This window comes from Oncorhynchus gorbuscha, unplaced genomic scaffold (assembly GCF_021184085.1).
Source record: "Oncorhynchus gorbuscha isolate QuinsamMale2020 ecotype Even-year unplaced genomic scaffold, OgorEven_v1.0 Un_scaffold_1848, whole genome shotgun sequence".
In the NCBI taxonomy this organism is placed as follows: domain Eukaryota; kingdom Metazoa; phylum Chordata; class Actinopteri; order Salmoniformes; family Salmonidae; genus Oncorhynchus; species Oncorhynchus gorbuscha.
This window is the reverse complement of record NW_025746514.1, coordinates 50001-71084: the sequence shown is the minus strand read 5'-3', so window position 1 is coordinate 71084 and position 21084 is coordinate 50001. Positions and strand designations below refer to the sequence as shown.

The window sequence follows — 21084 nt, the reverse complement described above, 5'->3', positions numbered from 1 at the left end:
TGACCTCTGCGTGGGTGTTGGTGGTAGATTGGTGGGAGTCTCACACACCATAGCTGTGGGAAGATGTTTGAGTGGGGGGGAGGGGGGGGCTGACCTCTGCGTGGGTGTTGGTGGTAGATTGGTGGGAGTCTCACACACCATAGCTGTGGGAAGATGTTTGAGTGGGGGGGGAGGGGGGCTGACCTCTGCGTGGGTGTTGGTGGTAGATTGGTGGGAGTCTCACACACCATAGCTGTGGGAAGATGTTTGAGTGGGGGGGGGGGGCTGACCTCTGCGTGGGTGTTGGTGGTAGATTGGTGGGAGTCTCACACACCATAGCTGTGGGAAGATGTTTGAGTGGGGGAGGGGGAGGGGGGGGCTGACCTCTGCGTGGGTGTTGGTGGTAGATTGGTGGGAGTCTCACACACCATAGCTGTGGGAAGATGTTTGAGTGGGGAGGGGGGGGGGCTGACCTCTGCGTGGGTGTTGGTGGTAGATTGGTGGGAGTCTCACACACCATAGCTGTGGGAAGATGTTTGAGTGGGGGGGAGGGGGCTGACCTCTGCGTGGGTGTTGGTGGTAGATTGGTGGGAGTCTCACACACCATAGCTGTGGGAAGATGTTTGAGTGGGGAGGGGGGGGCTGACCTCTGCGTGGGTGTTGGTGGTAGATTGGTGGGAGTCTCACACACCATAGCTGTGGGAAGATGTTTGAGTGGGGAGGGGGGGCTGACCTCTGCGTGGGTGTTGGTGGTAGATTGGTGGGAGTCTCACACACCATAGCTGTGGGAAGATGTTTGAGTGGGGGGGAGGGGGGCTGACCTCTGCGTGGGTGTTGGTGGTAGATTGGTGGGAGTCTCACACACCATAGCTGTGGGAAGATGTTTGAGTGGGGAGGGGGGGGGCTGACCTCTGCGTGGGTGTTGGTGGTAGATTGGTGGGAGTCTCACACACCATAGCTGTGGGAAGATGTTTGAGTGGGGGGAGGGGGGGGCTGACCTCTGCGTGGGTGTTGGTGGTAGATTGGTGGGAGTCTCACACACCATAGCTGTGGGAAGATGTTTGAGTGGGGGGGGGGGGCTGACCTCTGCGTGGGTGTTGGTGGTAGATTGGTGGGAGTCTCACACACCATAGCTGTGGGAAGATGTTTGAGTGGGGGGGGGGGGCTGACCTCTGCGTGGGTGTTGGTGGTAGATTGGTGGGAGTCTCACACACCATAGCTGTGGGAAGATGTTTGAGTGGGGAGGGGGGAGGGGGGGCTGACCTCTGCGTGGGTGTTGGTGGTAGATTGGTGGGAGTCTCACACACCATAGCTGTGGGAAGATGTTTGAGTGGGGGAGGGGGGCTGACCTCTGCGTGGGTGTTGGTGGTAGATTGGTGGGAGTCTCACACACCATAGCTGTGGGAAGATGTTTGAGTGGGGAGGGGGGAGGGGGGCTGACCTCTGCGTGGGTGTTGGTGGTAGATTGGTGGGAGTCTCACACACCATAGCTGTGGGAAGATGTTTGAGTGGGAGGGGGGCTGACCTCTGCGTGGGGTGTTGGTGGTAGATTGGTGGGAGTCTCACACACCATAGCTGTGGGAAGATGTTTGAGTGGGGGGGGGGGGGCTGACCTCTGCGTGGGTGTTGGTGGTAGATTGGTGGGAGTCTCACACACCATAGCTGTGGGAAGATGTTTGAGTGGGGAGGGGGGCTGACCTCTGCGTGGGTGTTGGTGGTAGATTGGTGGGAGTCTCACACACCATAGCTGTGGGAAGATGTTTGAGTGGGGAGGGGGGCTGACCTCTGCGTGGGTGTTGGTGGTAGATTGGTGGGAGTCCCACACACCATAGCTGTGGGAAGATGTTTGAGTGGGGAGGGGGGGGGGGCTGACCTCTGCGTGGGTGTTGGTGGTAGATTGGTGGGAGTCTCACACACCATAGCTGTGGGAAGATGTTTGAGTGGGGAGGGGGGGGGGGGCTGACCTCTGCGTGGGTGTTGGTGGTAGATTGGTGGGAGTCTCACACACCATAGCTGTGGGAAGATGTTTGAGTGGGGGAGGGGGGGGGGGCTGACCTCTGCGTGGGTGTTGGTGGTAGATTGGTGGGAGTCTCACACACCATAGCTGTGGGAAGATGTTTGAGTGGGGAGGGGGGGGCTGACCTCTGCGTGGGTGTTGGTGGTAGATTGGTGGGAGTCTCACACACCATAGCTGTGGGAAGATGTTTGAGGGGGAGGGGGGGGGGGCTGACCTCTGCGTGGGTGTTGGTGGTAGATTGGTGGGAGTCTCACACACCATAGCTGTGGGAAGATGTTTGAGTGGGGAGGGGGGGCTGACCTCTGCGTGGGTGTTGGTGGTAGATTGGTGGGAGTCTCACACACCATAGCTGTGGGAAGATGTTTGAGTGGGGAGGGGGGGAGGGGGGGCTGACCTCTGCGTGGGTGTTGGTGGTAGATTGGTGGGAGTCTCACACACCATAGCTGTGGGAAGATGTTTGAGTGGGGGGAGGGGGGGCTGACCTCTGCGTGGGTGTTGGTGGTAGATTGGTGGGAGTCTCACACACCATAGCTGTGGGAAGATGTTTGAGTGGGGAGGGGGAGGGGGGGGGGCTGACCTCTGCGTGGGTGTTGGTGGTAGATTGGTGGGAGTCTCACACACCATAGCTGTGGGAAGATGTTTGAGTGGGGAGGGGGGCTGACCTCTGCGTGGGTGTTGGTGGTAGATTGGTGGGAGTCCTACACCATAGCTGTGGGAAGATGTTTGAGTGGGGAGGGGGGGGGGCTGACCTCTGCGTGGGTGCTGGTGGTAGATTGGTGGGAGTCTCACACACCATAGCTGTGGGAAGATGTTTGAGTGGGGAGGGGGAGGGGGGGCTGACCTCTGCGTGGGTGTTGGTGGTGGTAGATTGGTGGGAGTCTCACACACCATAGCTGTGGGAAGATGTTTGAGTGGGGAGGGGGGGGGGGCTGACTCCCGCGTGGGTGTTGGTGGTAGATTGGTGGGAGTCTCACACACCATAGCTGTGGGAAGATGTTTGAGTGGGGAGGGGGGCTGACCTCTGCGTGGGTGTTGGTGGTAGATTGGTGGGAGTCTCACACACCATAGCTGTGGGAAGATGTTTGAGTGGGGAGGGGAGGGGGGGCTGACCCCGTGGGTGTTGGTGGTAGATTGGTGGGAGTCTCACACACCATAGCTGTGGGAAGATGTTTGAGTGGGGGGGGGGGGGGGGGGCTGACCTCTGCGTGGGTGTTGGTGGTAGATTGGTGGGAGTCTCACACACCATAGCTGTGGGAAGATGTTTGAGTGGGGAGGGGGGGGGGGCTGACCTCTGCGTGGGTGTTGGTGGTAGATTGGTGGGAGTCTCACACACCATAGCTGTGGGAAGATGTTTGAGTGGGGAGGGGGGGGGGGCTGACCTCTGCGTGGGTGTTGGTGGTAGATTGGTGGGAGTCTCCACACCATAGCTGTGGGAAGATGTTTGAGTGGGGGAGGGGGGCTGACCTCTGCGTGGGTGTTGGTGGTAGATTGGTGGGAGTCTCCCACACCATAGCTGTGGGAAGATGTTTGAGTGGGGAGGGGGAGGGGGGGGGGGGCTGACCTCTGCGTGGGTGTTGGTGGTAGATTGGTGGGAGTCTCACACACCATAGCTGTGGGAAGATGTTTGAGTGGGGAGGGGGGGGGGGGCTGACCTCTGCGTGGGTGTTGGTGGTAGATTGGTGGGAGTCCCCACACCATAGCTGTGGGAAGATGTTTGAGTGGGGGAGGGGGGGCTGACCTCTGCGTGGGTGTTGGTGGTAGATTGGTGGGAGTCTCACACACCATAGCTGTGGGAAGATGTTTGAGTGGGGGGGGGGGGCTGACCTCTGCGTGGGTGTTGGTGGTAGATTGGTGGGAGTCCCACACCATAGCTGTGGGAAGATGTTTGAGTGGGGGAGGGGGGCTGACCTCTGCGTGGGTGTTGGTGGTAGATTGGTGGGGAGTCTCACACACCATAGCTGTGGGAAGATGTTTGAGTGGGGGGAGAGGGGGGCTGACCTCTGCGTGGGTGTTGGTGGTAGATTGGTGGGAGTCCCACACCATAGCTGTGGGAAGATGTTTGAGTGGGGAGGGGGGGGCTGACCTCTGCGTGGGTGTTGGTGGTAGATTGGTGGGAGTCTCACACACCATAGCTGTGGGAAGATGTTTGAGTGGGGAGGGGGGCTGACCTCTGCGTGGGTGTTGGTGGTAGATTGGTGGGAGTCTCACACACCATAGCTGTGGGAAGATGTTTGAGTGGGGGAGGGGGGGGCTGACCTCTGCGTGGGTGTTGGTGGTAGATTGGTGGGAGTCTCACACACCATAGCTGTGGGAAGATGTTTGAGTGGGGGAGGGGGGGCTGACCTCTGCGTGGGTGTTGGTGGTAGATTGGTGGGAGTCTCACACACCATAGCTGTGGGAAGATGTTTGAGTGGGGAGGGGGGGGGGCTGACCTCTGCGTGGGTGTTGGTGGTAGATTGGTGGGAGTCTCACACACCATAGCTGTGGGAAGATGTTTGAGTGGGGAGAGGGGGGGCTGACCTCTGCGTGGGTGTTGGTGGTAGATTGGTGGGAGTCTCACACACCATAGCTGTGGGAAGATGTTTGAGTGGGGAGGGGGGGGCTGACCTCTGCGTGGGTGTTGGTGGTAGATTGGTGGGAGTCTCACACACCATAGCTGTGGGAAGATGTTTGAGTGGGGGAGGGGGGCTGACCTCTGCGTGGGTGTTGGTGGTAGATTGGTGGGAGTCTCACACACCATAGCTGTGGGAAGATGTTTGAGTGGGGGAGGGGGGCTGACCTCTGCGTGGGTGTTGGTGGTAGATTGGTGGGAGTCTCACACACCATAGCTGTGGGAAGATGTTTGGAGTGGGGGAGGGGGGCTGACCTCTGCGTGGGTGTTGGTGGTAGATTGGTGGGAGTCTCACACACCATAGCTGTGGGAAGATGTTTGAGTGGGGAGGGGGGCTGACCTCTGCGTGGGTGTTGGTGGTAGATTGGTGGGAGTCTCACACACCATAGCTGTGGGAAGATGTTTGAGTGGGGAGGGGGGCTGACCTCTGCGTGGGTGTTGGTGGTAGATTGGTGGGAGTCTCACACACCATAGCTGTGGGAAGATGTTTGAGTGGGGGGGAGGGGGCTGACCTCTGCGTGGGTGTTGGTGGTAGATTGGTGGGAGTCTCACACACCATAGCTGTGGGAAGATGTTTGAGTGGGGGAGGGGGGGCTGACCTCTGCGTGGGTGTTGGTGGTAGATTGGTGGGAGTCTCACACACCATAGCTGTGGGAAGATGTTTGAGTGGGGGAGGGGGGCTGACCTCTGCGTGGGTGTTGGTGGTAGATTGGTGGGAGTCTCACACACCATAGCTGTGGGAAGATGTTTGAGTGGGGAGAGGGGGGCTGACCTCTGCGTGGGTGTTGGTGGTAGATTGGTGGGAGTCTCACACACCATAGCTGTGGAAGATGTTTGAGTGGGGAGGGGGGGCTGACCTCTGCGTGGGTGTTGGTGGTAGATTGGTGGGAGTCTCACACACCATAGCTGTGGGAAGATGTTTGAGTGGGGAGGGGGGGGCTGACCTCTGCGTGGGTGTTGGTGGTAGATTGGTGGGAGTCTCACACACCATAGCTGTGGGAAGATGTTTGAGTGGGGAGGGGGCTGACCTCTGCGTGGGTGTTGGTGGTAGATTGGTGGGAGTCTCACACACCATAGCTGTGGGAAGATGTTTGAGTGGGGAGGGGGGGACCTCTGCGTGGGTGTTGGTGGTAGATTGGTGGGAGTCTCACACACCATAGCTGTGGGAAGATGTTTGAGTGGGGAGGGGGGGGGGGGCTGACCTCTGCGTGGGTGTTGGTGGTAGATTGGTGGAGTGTCCCACACCATAGCTGTGGGAAGATGTTTGAGTGGGGAGGGGGAGGGGGGGCTGACCTCTGCGTGGGTGTTGGTGGTAGATTGGTGGGAGTCTCACACACCATAGCTGTGGGAAGATGTTTGAGTGGGGAGGGGGGGGGGGGGGCTGACCTCTGCGTGGGTGTTGGTGGTAGATTGGTGGGAGTCTCACACACCATAGCTGTGGGAAGATGTTTGAGTGGGGAGGGGGGGGGGGGCTGACCTCTGCGTGGGTGTTGGTGGTAGATTGGTGGGAGTCTCACACACATAGCTGTGGGAAGATGTTTGAGTGGGGAGGGGGGGGGGGCTGACCTCTGCGTGGGTGTTGGTGGTAGATTGGTGGGAGTCTCCCACACCATAGCTGTGGGAAGATGTTTGAGTGGGGAGGGGGGGGGGGGCTGACCTCTGCGTGGGTGTTGGTGGTAGATTGGTGGGAGTCTCACACACCATAGCTGTGGGAAGATGTTTGGAGTGGGGAGGGGGGGGGGGCTGACCTCTGCGTGGGTGTTGGTGGTAGATTGGTGGGAGTCTCACACACCATAGCTGTGGGAAGATGTTTGAGTGGGGAGGGGGGCTGACCTCTGCGTGGGTGTTGGTGGTAGATTGGTGGGAGTCTCACACACCATAGCTGTGGGAAGATGTTTGAGTGGGGAGGGGGGGGGGGGGCTGACCTCTGCGTGGGTGTTGGTGGTAGATTGGTGGGAGTCTCACACACCATAGCTGTGGGAAGATGTTTGAGTGGGGAGGGGGGGGGGGGCTGACCTCTGCGTGGGTGTTGGTGGTAGATTGGTGGGAGTCTCACACACCATAGCTGTGGGAAGATGTTTGAGTGGGGAGGGGGGGGCTGACCTCTGCGTGGGTGTTGGTGGTAGATTGGTGGGGAGTCTCACACACCATAGCTGTGGGAAGATGTTTGAGTGGGGAGGGGGGGGCTGACCTCTGCGTGGGTGTTGGTGGTAGATTGGTGGGAGTCTCACACACCATAGCTGTGGGAAGATGTTTGAGTGGGGAGGGGGGGGGGCTGACCTCTGCGTGGGTGTTGGTGGTAGATTGGTGGGAGTCTCACACACCATAGCTGTGGGAAGATGTTTGAGTGGGGAGGGGGGGGGCTGACCTCTGCGTAGGTGTTGGTGGTAGATTGGTGGGAGTCTCACACACCATAGCTGTGGGAAGATGTTTGAGTGGGGAGGGGGGCTGACCTCTGCGTGGGTGTTGGTGGTAGATTGGTGGGAGTCTCACACACCATAGCTGTGGGAAGATGTTTGAGTGGGGAGGGGGGGGCTGACCTCTGCGTGGGTGTTGGTGGTAGATTGGTGGGAGTCTCACACACCATAGCTGTGGGAAGATGTTTGAGTGGGGAGGGGGGGGCTGACCTCTGCGTGGGTGTTGGTGGTAGATTGGTGGGAGTCTCACACACCATAGCTGTGGGAAGATGTTTGAGTGGGGGGAGGGGGGGGGCTGACCTCTGCGTGGGTGTTGGTGGTAGATTGGTGGGAGTCTCACACACCATAGCTGTGGGAAGATGTTTGAGTGGGGAGGGGGGCTGACCTCTGCGTGGGTGTTGGTGGTAGATTGGTGGGAGTCTCACACACCATAGCTGTGGGAAGATGTTTGAGTGGGGAGGGGGGGGCTGACCTCTGCGTGGGTGTTGGTGGTAGATTGGTGGGAGTCTCACACACCATAGCTGTGGGAAGATGTTTGAGTGGGGAGGGGGGGGCTGACCTCTGCGTGGGTGTTGGTGGTAGATTGGTGGGAGTCTCACACACCATAGCTGTGGGAAGATGTTTGAGTGGGGAGGGGGGCTGACCTCTGCGTGGGTGTTGGTGGTAGATTGGTGGGAGTCTCACACACCATAGCTGTGGGAAGATGTTTGAGTGGGGAGGGGGGGGGGGGGGGGGCTGACCTCTGCGTGGGTGTTGGTGGTAGATTGGTGGGAGTCTCACACACCATAGCTGTGGGAAGATGTTTGAGTGGGGAGGGGGGGGGGGGCTGACCTCTGCGTGGGTGTTGGTGGTAGATTGGTGGGAGTCTCACACACCATAGCTGTGGGAAGATGTTTGAGTGGGGAGGGGGGGGCTGACCTCTGCGTGGGTGTTGGTGGTAGATTGGTGGGAGTCTCACACACCATAGCTGTGGGAAGATGTTTGAGTGGGGAGGGGGGGGGGCTGACCTCTGCGTGGGTGTTGGTGGTAGATTGGTGGGAGTCTCACACACCATAGCTGTGGGAAGATGTTTGAGTGGGGGGGGGGGGGGGGGGCTGACCTCTGCGTGGGTGTTGGTGGTAGATTGGTGGGAGTCTCACACACCATAGCTGTGGGAAGATGTTTGAGTGGGGGAGGGGGGGCTGACCTCTGCGTGGGTGTTGGTGGTAGATTGGTGGGAGTCTCACACACCATAGCTGTGGGAAGATGTTTGAGTGGGGGAGGGGGGGGGGGGGGGGGGGGGCTGACCTCTGCGTGGGTGTTGGTGGTAGATTGGTGGGAGTCTCACACACCATAGCTGTGGGAAGATGTTTGAGTGGGGGAGGGGGGCTGACCTCTGCGTGGGTGTTGGTGGTAGATTGGTGGGAGTCTCACACACCATAGCTGTGGGAAGATGTTTGAGTGGGGAGGGGGGGGGGCTGACCTCTGCGTGGGTGTTGGTGGTAGATTGGTGGGAGTCTCACACACCATAGCTGTGGGAAGATGTTTGAGTGGGGAGGGGGGGGGGCTGACCTCTGCGTGGGTGTTGGTGGTAGATTGGTGGGAGTCTCACACACCATAGCTGTGGGAAGATGTTTGAGTGGGGGGGGGGGGGGGGCTGACCTCTGCGTGGGTGTTGGTGGTAGATTGGTGGGAGTCTCACACACCATAGCTGTGGGAAGATGTTTGAGTGGGGGAGGGGGGCTGACCTCTGCGTGGGTGTTGGTGGTAGATTGGTGGGAGTCTCACACACCATAGCTGTGGGAAGATGTTTGAGTGGGGGAGGGGGGGCTGACCTCTGCGTGGGTGTTGGTGGTAGATTGGTGGGAGTCTCACACACCATAGCTGTGGGAAGATGTTTGAGTGGGGAGGGGGGGGCTGACCTCTGCGTGGGTGTTGGTGGTAGATTGGTGGGAGTCTCACACACCATAGCTGTGGGAAGATGTTTGAGTGGGGGAGGGGGCTGACCTCTGCGTGGGTGTTGGTGGTAGATTGGTGGGAGTCTCACACACCATAGCTGTGGGAAGATGTTTGAGTGGGGGAGGGGGGGGGGGGCTGACCTCTGCGTGGGTGTTGGTGGTAGATTGGTGGGAGTCTCACACACCATAGCTGTGGGAAGATGTTTGAGTGGGGGAGGGGGGGGGGCTGACCTCTGCGTGGGTGTTGGTGGTAGATTGGTGGGAGTCTCACACACCATAGCTGTGGGAAGATGTTTGAGTGGGGAGGGGGGGGGGCTGACCTCTGCGTGGGTGTTGGTGGTAGATTGGTGGGAGTCTCACACACCATAGCTGTGGGAAGATGTTTGAGTGGGGAGGGGGGGGGCTGACCTCTGCGTGGGTGTTGGTGGTAGATTGGTGGGAGTCTCACACACCATAGCTGTGGGAAGATGTTTGAGTGGGGGAGGGGGGGCTGACCTCTGCGTGGGTGTTGGTGGTAGATTGGTGGGAGTCTCACACACCATAGCTGTGGGAAGATGTTTGAGTGGGGGAGGGGGGGCTGACCTCTGCGTGGGTGTTGGTGGTAGATTGGTGGGAGTCTCACACACCATAGCTGTGGGAAGATGTTTGAGTGGGGGAGGGGGGGCTGACCTCTGCGTGGGTGTTGGTGGTAGATTGGTGGGAGTCTCACACACCATAGCTGTGGGAAGATGTTTGAGTGGGGGAGGGGGGGGGGGGCTGACCTCTGCGTGGGTGTTGGTGGTAGATTGGTGGGAGTCTCACACACCATAGCTGTGGGAAGATGTTTGAGTGGGGAGGGGGGGCTGACCTCTGCGTGGGTGTTGGTGGTAGATTGGTGGGAGTCTCACACACCATAGCTGTGGGAAGATGTTTGAGTGGGGAGGGGGGGGCTGACCTCTGCGTGGGTGTTGGTGGTAGATTGGTGGGAGTCTCACACACCATAGCTGTGGGAAGATGTTTGAGTGGGGAGGGGGGGGGGCTGACCTCTGCGTGGGTGTTGGTGGTAGATTGGTGGGAGTCTCACACACCATAGCTGTGGGAAGATGTTTGAGTGGGGAGGGGGGGCTGACCTCTGCGTGGGTGTTGGTGGTAGATTGGTGGGAGTCTCACACACCATAGCTGTGGGAAGATGTTTGAGTGGGGGGAGGGGGGGGGCTGACCTCTGCGTGGGTGTTGGTGGTAGATTGGTGGGAGTCTCACACACCATAGCTGTGGGAAGATGTTTGAGTGGGGAGGGGGGGGGGGCTGACCTCTGCGTGGGTGTTGGTGGTAGATTGGTGGGAGTCTCACACACCATAGCTGTGGGAAGATGTTTGAGTGGGGAGGGGGGCTGACCTCTGCGTGGGTGTTGGTGGTAGATTGGTGGGAGTCTCACACACCATAGCTGTGGGAAGATGTTTGAGTGGGGGGGGGGGGGCTGACCTCTGCGTGGGTGTTGGTGGTAGATTGGTGGGAGTCTCACACACCATAGCTGTGGGAAGATGTTTGAGTGGGGAGGGGGAGGGGGGGGGCTGACCTCTGCGTGGGTGTTGGTGGTAGATTGGTGGGAGTCTCACACACCATAGCTGTGGGAAGATGTTTGAGTGGGGGAGGGGGGCTGACCTCTGCGTGGGTGTTGGTGGTAGATTGGTGGGAGTCTCACACACCATAGCTGTGGGAAGATGTTTGAGTGGGGAGGGGGGGGGGGCTGACCTCTGCGTGGGTGTTGGTGGTAGATTGGTGGGAGTCTCACACACCATAGCTGTGGGAAGATGTTTGAGTGGGGAGGGGGGGGGGGGCTGAACTCTGCGTGGGTGTTGGTGGTAGATTGGTGGGAGTCTCACACACCATAGCTGTGGGAAGATGTTTGAGTGGGGGGGGGGGGGGGCTGACCTCTGCGTGGGTGTTGGTGGTAGATTGGTGGGAGTGTCCCACACACCATAGCTGCGGGAAGATGTTTTGAGTGGGGGGGGGGGGGGGGGCTGATCCCAGCGTGGGTGTTGGTTCTCTCCTTCCCATCCATTAGGCTACGTGACTCTCACTCAGTATCGATCTGACAGCTCACCATACACACAAGGTCCTGTTAGCTGTCCAGCAATGACTGCCTCTAAAAGCATATCTAACTGTTGGGACCCACACAAACAGGACAAGTTACACTAATATCCAAATTATTTTAAACTCAAAATAGACAGGTTGATTAAAGAAAGGTAATAAATGTTCCAGCCACGAGCTGCAAATTTGGAATGATACCTGTTTCTCGTTTATTTTAGGCTTTTTTTGCAAACTGCTAGTGTGTCATTTAGAATGAGTTAAAACCCCCCGAACTGCTAGTTTTAATTTAGAATGAGTTTTTTTTAAAACAAACTGCTAGTTTGAATTTAGAATGAGTTAAACCCCCCTAACTGCTAGTTTTAATTTAGAATGAGTTAAACCCCCCTAACTGCTAGTTTTAATTTAGAATGAGTTAAACACCCCTAAATGCTAATGTGTCATTTAGAATGAGGTTAAACACCCCTAACTGCTAATGTGTCATTTAGAATGAGTTAAACACCCCTAAATGCTAATGTGTCATTTAGAATGAGTTAAACACCCCTAACTGCTAATGTGTCATTTAGAATGAGTTAAACACCCCTAACTGCTAGTGTGTCATTTAGAATGAGTTAAACACCCCTAACTGCTAGTGCATTTAGTGTGTTAAACACCCCTTGCTAGTGTGTCATTTAGAATGAGTTAAACACCCCTAACTGCTAGTGTGTCATTTAGAATGAGTTAAACACCCCTAACTGCTAGTGTGTCATTTTAGAATGAGTTAAACACCCCTAACTGCTCATTTAGAATGAGTTAAACACCCCTAACTGCTAGTGTGTCATTTAGAATGAGTTAAACACCCCTAACTGCTAGTGTGTCATTTAGAATGAGTTTTAAAAAATGAACTGCTAGTGTGTCATTTAGAATGAGTTTAAAAAAAGTGAACTGCTAGTGTGTCATTTAAAATGGTCTGGGACTCCAGTGTGCTAGCTGGCCAGTGTGTTTACAGTTTCATTAATGAATTAAAAAGGCTTAGGTAAGAAATAACTCCCTCATGTAATTTTACAATCTTACCACCAGGGGACGCTGCTGCACCCCTGCTTTCCGTGCCCTTGTTACAAACCCAACCAAGCTTCTGATGTTTCTATTGGTAAATAAATACTTAAATGAAAAGTGTTGTTGGTAGCCTGAAGTTTTTACTTACGGTCCAGAGCAGGTCCTGGTAGCGTATGAGTAGCCTCATGATGTCAGCAGCCTTCTCAGCATGTCCTTTCTCCTCCCCTGGCCCCCCGTCAGTGAGGCGAGAGGGTGCGGCCTTGTGGAGTAACAGGTTGGGGGCCTTCTCAGCATGTCCTTTCTCCTCCCCTGGCCCCCCGTCAGTGAGGCGGGTGGGTACGGCCTTGTGGAGGAACAGGAACAGGTTGGGGGCCATGATGGTGGACACGGCCCACAGGTTCATACGGTTCCTCCTCTCTCTGGAGACTACCTTGGAAAGAAACTCCAACAGAGCCTGCAGAGAGGAGAAGGAGCCTTTATTGTCTGTTCCCGCAGAAATGGGCTTTAAAAGGAGAGGAGACCTGTTTTACAGTGAGCCCCTCTATCAGTACTAAAAAATGTTTTCTCTTCGTAAGATTGAAATTGTTGACTTGAACGATGACGGTGGCTGAAGTGTTTTTCTGACAATGTTATTCTGTGTCATCAACAGAGGGACAAAGGCTCTGAAACGTTGAATCAGACCAGACGCCTACAGTCATCCACGATGATGTCATCTTAAAGGTAACCTAGTAATGTCAAAGTATTCAAGTAGTCACGATTATTTATTCCGCATACGTGAACAAGAGTTCAAGCTAGTTACATAAAGGAGCAGAACAACTCATCAAGGTGCTGAAAGTGCCCTCTCATGCCAATTCCTCCTACTATACGTGGAGGAGTTGACACATTATATTATATAAGAGATATATGACTCATTAATGCATCACCTACAAGATGTACGTGTGGAGGTTTGAGATGTAATACATTATACAGAAGAAGTGGAGATTTAAAGTGCATCGCTATAGCCATCTGGTTACGTCATGGTCATGGAATCATTTGGAGTCTCACAGAATACCTTGAGTGTGTTCCTGTTGGGTTCAGGCAGTAGGAGGATGAGGAGGTTCAGAACGTGTAGCTTCTGTTTCAGCTCAGGGATGTCTGTAGAGCAGGAGGAAGGGGAAAGACAGAACAGACAACAGGGGTATGAAGGATCAACACACACTCATTTCATTTCCATTGGCCCAACCATAATCTGATCTGTGGAGATGAATGACTCTGACAGGAAGCCATTAGGTTTCAAATGATTCATCATTAATCTAATGTGAAGATGTGTCGAAAGTTTCATATTCACATCACAAGCTACTTATTACTTGAATCATTCTGTCATTTATTTAATGGCATTAAAACTGTACAGGAAGTGGCATTATTAATAGTATAGCTGTCACGGCCGTTGACTGAAGAGGACCAAGGTGCAGCGTGGTGAGCGTAAATATTATTTTTATTAGAAAAGATCCCGAACAAAAACAATAAACACTACAAAACAAACCATGAAGCTAAAGGCTATGCGCCATAAACAAAGTCAACTTCCCACAAAGATAGGTGGGAAAAAGGGCTACCTACGAATGGTTTCCAATCAGAGACAACGATAGACAGCTGTCCCTGATTGAGAACCCTACCCGGCCAAAACATAGAAATACAAATAATAGAACACCCACCCGAAATCACACCCTGACCAAACCAAATAGAAACATAACAAGGATCTCTAAGGTCAGGGCGTGACAATAGCAGATTCAGACGAGCAGCTTAAAGACTATCTTGTTGTTTATCTTCATTAGACCTCTAAATAGTACGGACATAAAAGATTAGCACTGTGTTCTGCTGCCGATACAGTAAGGAGACCTAGACTTAGATCTGTACAGCATGCATGGCTGTGTGACTGGGCAGTCATAGGAGATGAGTGTGTGTGTGTTTTTGTGTGTGTGTGTGTGTGTGTTTTTGTGGGTACCAGAAGTCCTCACAAGGATAGTAAAACAAGGACAATTTGTCGGGACATTTTAGGCTCAGGGGTTAGGTTTAGAGTTAGAAGTTAGGGTTAGAAGTTAGGGTTAGGTTTAGGGTTAGAAGTTAGGGTTAGGGTTAGAAGTTAGGGTTAGGTTTAGGGTTAGAAGTTAGGGTTAGGTTTAGAGTTAGAAGTTAGGGTTAGAAGATAGGGTTAGAAGTTAGGGTTAGAAGTTAGGGTTAGGTTTAGGGTTAGAAGTTAGGGTTAGAAGTTAGGGTTAGAAGTTAGGGTTAGGGGTTAGGGTTAGAAGTTAGGGTTAGAAGTTAGGGTTAGAAGTTTAGGGTTAGAAGTTAGGGTTAGAAGTTAGGGTTAGAAGTTAGGGTTAGGTTTAGGGTTAGAAGTTAGGGTTAGGTTAAGGGTTAGAAGTTAGGGTTAGAAGTTAGGGTTAGGTTTAGAGTTAGAAGTTAGGGTTAGAAGTTAGGGTTAGAAGTTAGGGTTAGGAGTTAGGGTTAGGAGTTATGGTTAGGTAGCACTTTATGTATCTAGTCCCTCCCATTTGAAGGAGTCATAAGTATTTGTAAAAATGTGTTGACTACATCAAGCCTGTGACTCTACAAACTTGTTGGATGCATTTTCAGTTTGTTTTGGTTGTGTTTCAGATTCTGTTGTGCCCAAAATAAATCAATTATAAATCATCTATTGTGTCATTTTGGAGTCACTTTTATTGTAAATAAGAATATAATATGTTTCTGAACAGTTCTACATTAATGTGGATGCTACTATGATTACTGATAATCCTGAATGAATCGTGAATAATAATGAGTGAGAAATTTACAGATGCACAAAGATCACGCCCCCAAAACATACTGAACTCACAGTTGGTATTCGGGGTATGATTTTTATGCCTCTGTAACTTTCTCACTCATCATTATTCATGATTCATTCATGGTTATCCATAATTCTATTCTTATTTACAATAAAAGTGACTTCAAAATGACAAAAATGATTGACCATTAATTTCTATTGGGCACAACATAATCCAAAACACAACCAAAACAACAGCAAATGCATCCAACAAGTTTGCAGAGTCACAAGCTTGATGTAGTCATTGCGTGCTAGGAATGTGGGACCAAATACTAAACGTTTGACAAAATCTTATACACGATAAATACATTTGTCCAAATACTAATGACACCTTTGAATGGGGGGGACTAGATACATAAAGTGCTTTCATTTCTAAATGGTATAACAGATACGTGTGAAAACACCCTCAATAAAAGGTGCCATTTAACACTCATATACCTCACCTCATATAAAACATTTGATCTCATATCCAAAACGCTGGACTATAGAGACACCTTAAAGGTTTTATCTTCGCAGGTCTAAATATATAGATAGGTGATTGTCTGTGTGCAGACCCACCCCTGGTAGCACTGAAGGTGTTGAGGTGCTCTGCGGTGAGAAGTGGAGATGGTAGTTCTCTGATAAACTTCTTCAACAGGGCAGCAACATCGTTAGGACTGACCTCGTCCCAGATGAACCCTCCAGAGTAGAAGTTCTGTTCCAGGTCCTGCTGCAGCTTCTGAGCACAGGGAGAAACAGACAACATGGTTGAACAGTGTACCGGTATCTTTCTTTCATGACTGTATGTTGTTTGTACCCTGAACATGCAACTTATTGGATGTGCAAATACTATTTTATAATTAGAAACAAGTGATTGGAAAATATCTCACCTTGATTCTGGACTGAGAGCCTGAAACCCGCAGAATACCCTCTGAGTCAACTCCCCGCTTCTCCAGGAACCACAGCAGCTGTAGAAGATACATACAGATGAGAACAGAAGCAGACATGCGGGACATCATGCTCTTGGTTTTCAAGATAGATACTAGAAGTCGGTATTATGTTTAGCTTACCGCTTGCAGGATGAGAGGAGTGGTAGCAGTGGGTTTGACTTTCTGGTCATTCTCCAACAGGGTGGCCAGTGGAACCCCAAACAGGGCACCCTCTGTGAACGAAATAGAGAAATAGAGAGGGAGAGAGAGAGAGAGAGAGAGAGAGAGAGAGAGAGAGACAGAGAGAGAGAGAGAGAGAGAGAGAGAGAGAGAGACAGAGAGAGAGAGAGAGAGAGAGAGAGAGAGAGAGAGAGAGAGAGAGAGAGAGAGAGGAGAGAGAGAGAGAGAGAGAGAGAGAGAGAGAGAGAGAGAGAGAGAGAGAGAGAGAGAGAGAGAGAGAGAGAGAGAGAGAGAGAGAGAGAGAGAGAGAGAGAGAGAGAGAGAGGGAGAGAGAGAGATTAGAGAGAGAGAGAGAGAGAGAGAGAGAGAGAGAGAGAGAGAGAGAGAGAGAGAGAGAGAGAGAGAGAGAGAGAGAGAGAGAGAGAGGGAGAGAGAGAGAGAGAGAGAGAGAGAGAGAGAGACAGAGAGAGAGAGAGAGAGAGAGAGAGAGAGAGAGAGAGAGAGAGAGAGAGAGAGAGAGAGGGAGAGAGAGAGAGAGAGAGAGAGAGAGAGAGAGAGAGAGAGAGAGAGAGAGAGAGAGAGGAGAGAGAGAGAGAAAGAGAGACAAAGAGAGGAAAGGTTAGTATTGCTGTCAACTCCTGTACTCTTTTCACATCTCCCAGGGCTTGACACATGCATTAGGCTGCAGAGGCAGGAGGAGCATGCAAGGCCACACACACTGGGCTCGCAGTTTGTGTGTGTGTGTAAGTTGTGTTAGAGAGTTCACATACCTGGGATCTTCCTCTTGCAGGTCTTGTGTCGTTTGACATCGAGCTCCAGCAGGTCACAGAGCGCTGTCATGTCGATCAGGGCCAGCTGACGTACCTTTTTCATGTCCTGGTTGGACAAGTCCTGGATACGAGTTACACCCAGACGACACTGGGGGCAGATCACCCTCTGTGGGGGGAGGGGAAGGGAGACAGAGAGAGAGAGACAGAGAGAGAGAGAGAGAGAGAGAGAGAGAGAGAGAGAGAGAGAGAGAGAGAGAGAGAGAGAGAGAGAGAGAGAGAGAGAGAGAGAGAGAGAGACAAAGACAGAGAGAGAGAGAGACAAAGACAGAGAGAGAGACAAAGACAGACAGAGACAGACTTAGCAATGGATACACGTCATCTCTATTCCTCCCTCTCTTTCTCTCCCCCTCTCCCCTCTCCCCTCTCCCCCCCCCCCCTCTCCCCCTCTCCCCCTCTCCCCCTCTCCCCTCTCCCTCTCTCCTCTCCCCCCCTCCCCCTCTCCTCCCCCTCTCCCCCTCTCCCCTCTCCCCCTCTCCCCCTCTCCCCCCACTCTCCCCTCCCCCTTTCTGTTTTAATGCCTAAGATGATGTGTTCCACGCATTGCATGTGTACCGAGTGAGAGAAAAGAGACTCTTACAGGAAGTGTGCCGTCCTCCTTCCTCTTGCAGCTGTTCTTTATCTGAGGCAGCTTAGCCTGTTTTAACAAGATGGCCGCCTGTTCGCAGTAGGCCACGTCTGTGATGAAAATCTCCTCTTTTGGGGCACCTCCATGCTTCTTCTGCTGGTCCAAGCTGACCTCTGACAAACAAAATCAGGTTGATGTGTTAATGATAGTGTGCCTCATAACAGTCATAACGGCTAGCATAATGTAGGTCTGAGGTAGTAAAACACAATTAAATGTTCGCTCATTAATGCTGACCCCAAAGGTGATCAGGCCGGTACATCATCGGGCCAAGCTTCCTGCCATCCAGGACCTCTACACCAGGCGGTGTCAGAGGAAGGCCCTAAAAATGGTCAACGACTCCAACCATCCAAGTCTAGGTCCAGAAGGTTTCTAAACAGCTTCTACCCCCCGAGCCATAAGACTCCTGAACATCTAGTCAAATGGATACCCAGACTATTCGCATTGCTATACTGTCAGGTACATATGGGGTAAAGATGTAGATAGCTGGTACCTTGTAGTGGTGTCTTGTTGATGGTCTCCATACTCTCGTCCGGTACAGGTGATTTAGGCTCTGTAGGCTCAGAGTCTTGACACTCTGGTAGAGGTGATTTAGGCTCTGTAGGCTCAGAGTCTTGACACTCTGGTAGAGATGATTTAGGCTCTGTAGGCTCAGAGTCTTGACACTCTGGTAGAGATGATTTAGGCTCTGTAGGCTCAGAGTCTTGACACTCTGGTAGAGATGATTTAGGCTCTGTAGGCTCAGAGTCTTGACACTCTGGTAGAGATGATTTAGGCTCTGTAGGCTCAGAGTCTTGACACTCTGGTAGAGATGATTTAGGCTCTGTAGGCTCAGAGTCTTGACACTCTGGTAGAGATGATTTAGGCTCTGTAGGCTCAGAGTCTTGACACTCTGGTAGAGATGATTTAGGCTCTGTAGGCTCAGAGTCTTGACACTCTGGTAGAGATGATTTAGGCTCTGTAGGCTCAGAGTCTTGACACTCTGGTAGAGATGATTTAGGCTCTGTAGGCTCAGAGTCTTGACACTCTGGTAGAGATGATTTAGGCTCTGTAGGCTCAGAGTCTTGACACTCTGGTAGAGATGATTTAGGCTCTGTAGGCTCAGAGTCTTGACACTCTGGTAGAGATGATTTAGGCTCTGTAGGCTCAGAGTCTTGACACTCTGGTAGAGATGATTTAGGCTCTGTAGGCTCAGAGTCTTGACACTCTGGTAGAGGTGTCTGAGTGGAGAGAAGAGAGGAAACATGTAAACCAATCTATCACATTGATTGACAAAGCCCTTTTTAACATGGGCAGTTTGTCGCAAAGTGCTTTTGCAGTAACACATCCTAGAACCCAAAGAGCAAGTAAACATGTCTACCGACAGAGGTAGGACGAGCTCGAGTACAGTAACAGTTAGTCTCTTTACAGTGTCACTTCATGGTGTCTGATGACTGAATGGAAGCACGGAGAGAAGAATTGTTTTCTAGTGTTAAACAGCTGATAGGATCAGAGAAACACCTATTTTACTCCATCTCGGGAGCTCAGACGACAAAGAATGGCCTTTCCATGTGATTTCCCTTTATTCTGATAGGTCAACTGTCTTTGTAGAACTCCGGCATCAGTGAGAATACAGGAAGGAATACAGCGAAGGCTATTATTTAAACCAAAGGGACTCTGGGAAATGTACTCTGTGTGGTCTAGAGTAAACCTTTCATTGGATGTGTACTTGACTCAGCTGGTGTAAAACCATAGAACAAAAGCCTGAAAGCAAACACACAATTGTGTGTTTATGTATTTGTTTCGTTTCAGCTGCATTGAAAAGGAAATCCATCCTGTTATCACAGGGAAAATAATCATATCTACAGACAGATTGCACCACTAAGAAGAGACAGTATGAAACAATGTGGAAAGGGAAAGGAAATCCTACAGAATGATCCTTGAGGAAGAACAGTGACAGTAAGAGACTACTAACAATGTGTCAGTCTGACAGTAAGACAGTACTAACATTGTGTCAGTCTGACAGTAAGACAGTACTAACATTGTGTCAGTCTGACAGTAAGACAGTACTAACATTGTGTCAGTCTGACAGTAAGACAGTACTAACATTGTGTCAGTCTGACAGTAAGACAGTACTAACAATGTGTCAGTCTGACAGTAAGACAGTACTAACATTGTGTCAGTCTGACAGTAAGACAGTACTAACATTGTGTCAGTCTGACATTAAGACAGTACTAACATTGTGTCAGTCTGACAGTAAGACAGTACTAACATTGTGTCAGTCTGACAGTAAGACAGTACTAACAATGTGTCAGTCTGACAGTAAGACAGTACTAACATTGTGTCAGTCTGACAGTAAGACAGTACTAACATTGTGTCAGTCTGACAGTAAGACAGTACTAACATTGTGTCAGTCTGACAGTAAGACAGTACTAACATTGTGTCAGTCTGACAGTAAGACAGTACTAACATTGTGTCAGTCTGACAGTAAGAGACTACTAACAATGTGTCAGTCTGACAGTAAGACAGTACTAACAATGTGTCAGTCTGACAGTAAGACAGTACTAACATTGTGTCAGTCTGACAGTAAGACAGTACTAACAATGTGTCAGTCTGACAGTAAGACAGTACTAACAATGTGTCAGTCTGACAGTAAGACAGTACTAACATTGTGTCAGTCTGACAGTAAGACAGTACTAACATTGTGTCAGTCTGACAGTAAGACAGTACTAATATTGTGTCAGTCTGACAGTAAGACAGTACTAACAATGTGTCAGTCTGACAGTAAGACAGTACTAACATTGTGTCAGTCTGACAGTAAGACAGTACTAACATTGTGTCAGTCTGACAGTAAGACAGTACTAACATTGTGTCAGTCTGACAGTAAGACAGTACTAACATTGTGTCAGTCTGACAGTAAGACAGTACTAAACATTATGTCAGCAGTCAGTCTGACAGTAAGACAGTACTAACATTGTGTCAGCAGTCAGTCTGACAGTAAGACAGTACTAAACATTGTGTCAGTCTGACAGTAAGACAGTACTAAACATTGTGTCAGCAGTCAGTCTGACAGTAAGACAGTACTAACATTGTGTCAGCAGTCAGTCTGACAGTAAGACAGTACTAAATATTGTGTCAGTCTGACAGTAAGACAGTACTAAACATTGTGTCAGCAGTCAGTCTGACAGTAAGACAGTACTAAACATTGTGTCAGTCTGACAGTAAGACAGTACTAAACATTGTGTCAGTCTGACAGTAAGACAGTACTAAACATTGTGTCAGTCTGACAGTAAGACAGTACTAACATTGTGTCAGCAGTCAGTCTGACAGTAAGACAGTACTAAACATTGTGTCAGTCTGACAGTAAGACAGTACTAAACATTGTGTCAGCAGTCAGTCTGACAGTAAGACAGTACTAAACATTGTGTCAGTCTGACAGTAAGACAGTACTAAACATTGTGTCAGCAGTCAGTCTGACAGTAAGACAGTACTAACATTGTGTCAGTCTGACAGTAAGACAGTACTAACATTGTGTCAGCAGTCAGTCTGACAGTAAGACAGTACTAAACATTGTGTCAGTCTGACAGTAAGACAGTACTAACATTGTGTCAGTCTGACAGTAAGACAGTACTAACATTGTGTCAGCAGTCAGTCTGACAGTAA

The 21084-nt window shown here is 51.5% G+C and overlaps 1 protein-coding gene across 1 annotated transcript in view; it reads right to left on the bottom strand.

The window, feature by feature from the left end:
* The window catches only part of LOC124024424 (rho GTPase-activating protein 18-like), a 60820-nt gene that overhangs the window by 31898 nt on the left and 7838 nt on the right, over positions 1 to 21084 (bottom strand). Inside the window, exons 4-11 of the mRNA XM_046338324.1 lie at positions 17936 to 18662; positions 17398 to 17558; positions 16761 to 16926; positions 15952 to 16043; positions 15772 to 15849; positions 15461 to 15620; positions 13115 to 13197; positions 12212 to 12517 (exon numbers count right to left, since the gene is read on the bottom strand). Of these exons, the coding sequence (XP_046194280.1) occupies positions 12212 to 12517; positions 13115 to 13197; positions 15461 to 15620; positions 15772 to 15849; positions 15952 to 16043; positions 16761 to 16926; positions 17398 to 17558; positions 17936 to 18662 (1773 nt within the window). The remainder of the gene's footprint in view (positions 1 to 12211; positions 12518 to 13114; positions 13198 to 15460; positions 15621 to 15771; positions 15850 to 15951; positions 16044 to 16760; positions 16927 to 17397; positions 17559 to 17935; positions 18663 to 21084) is intronic.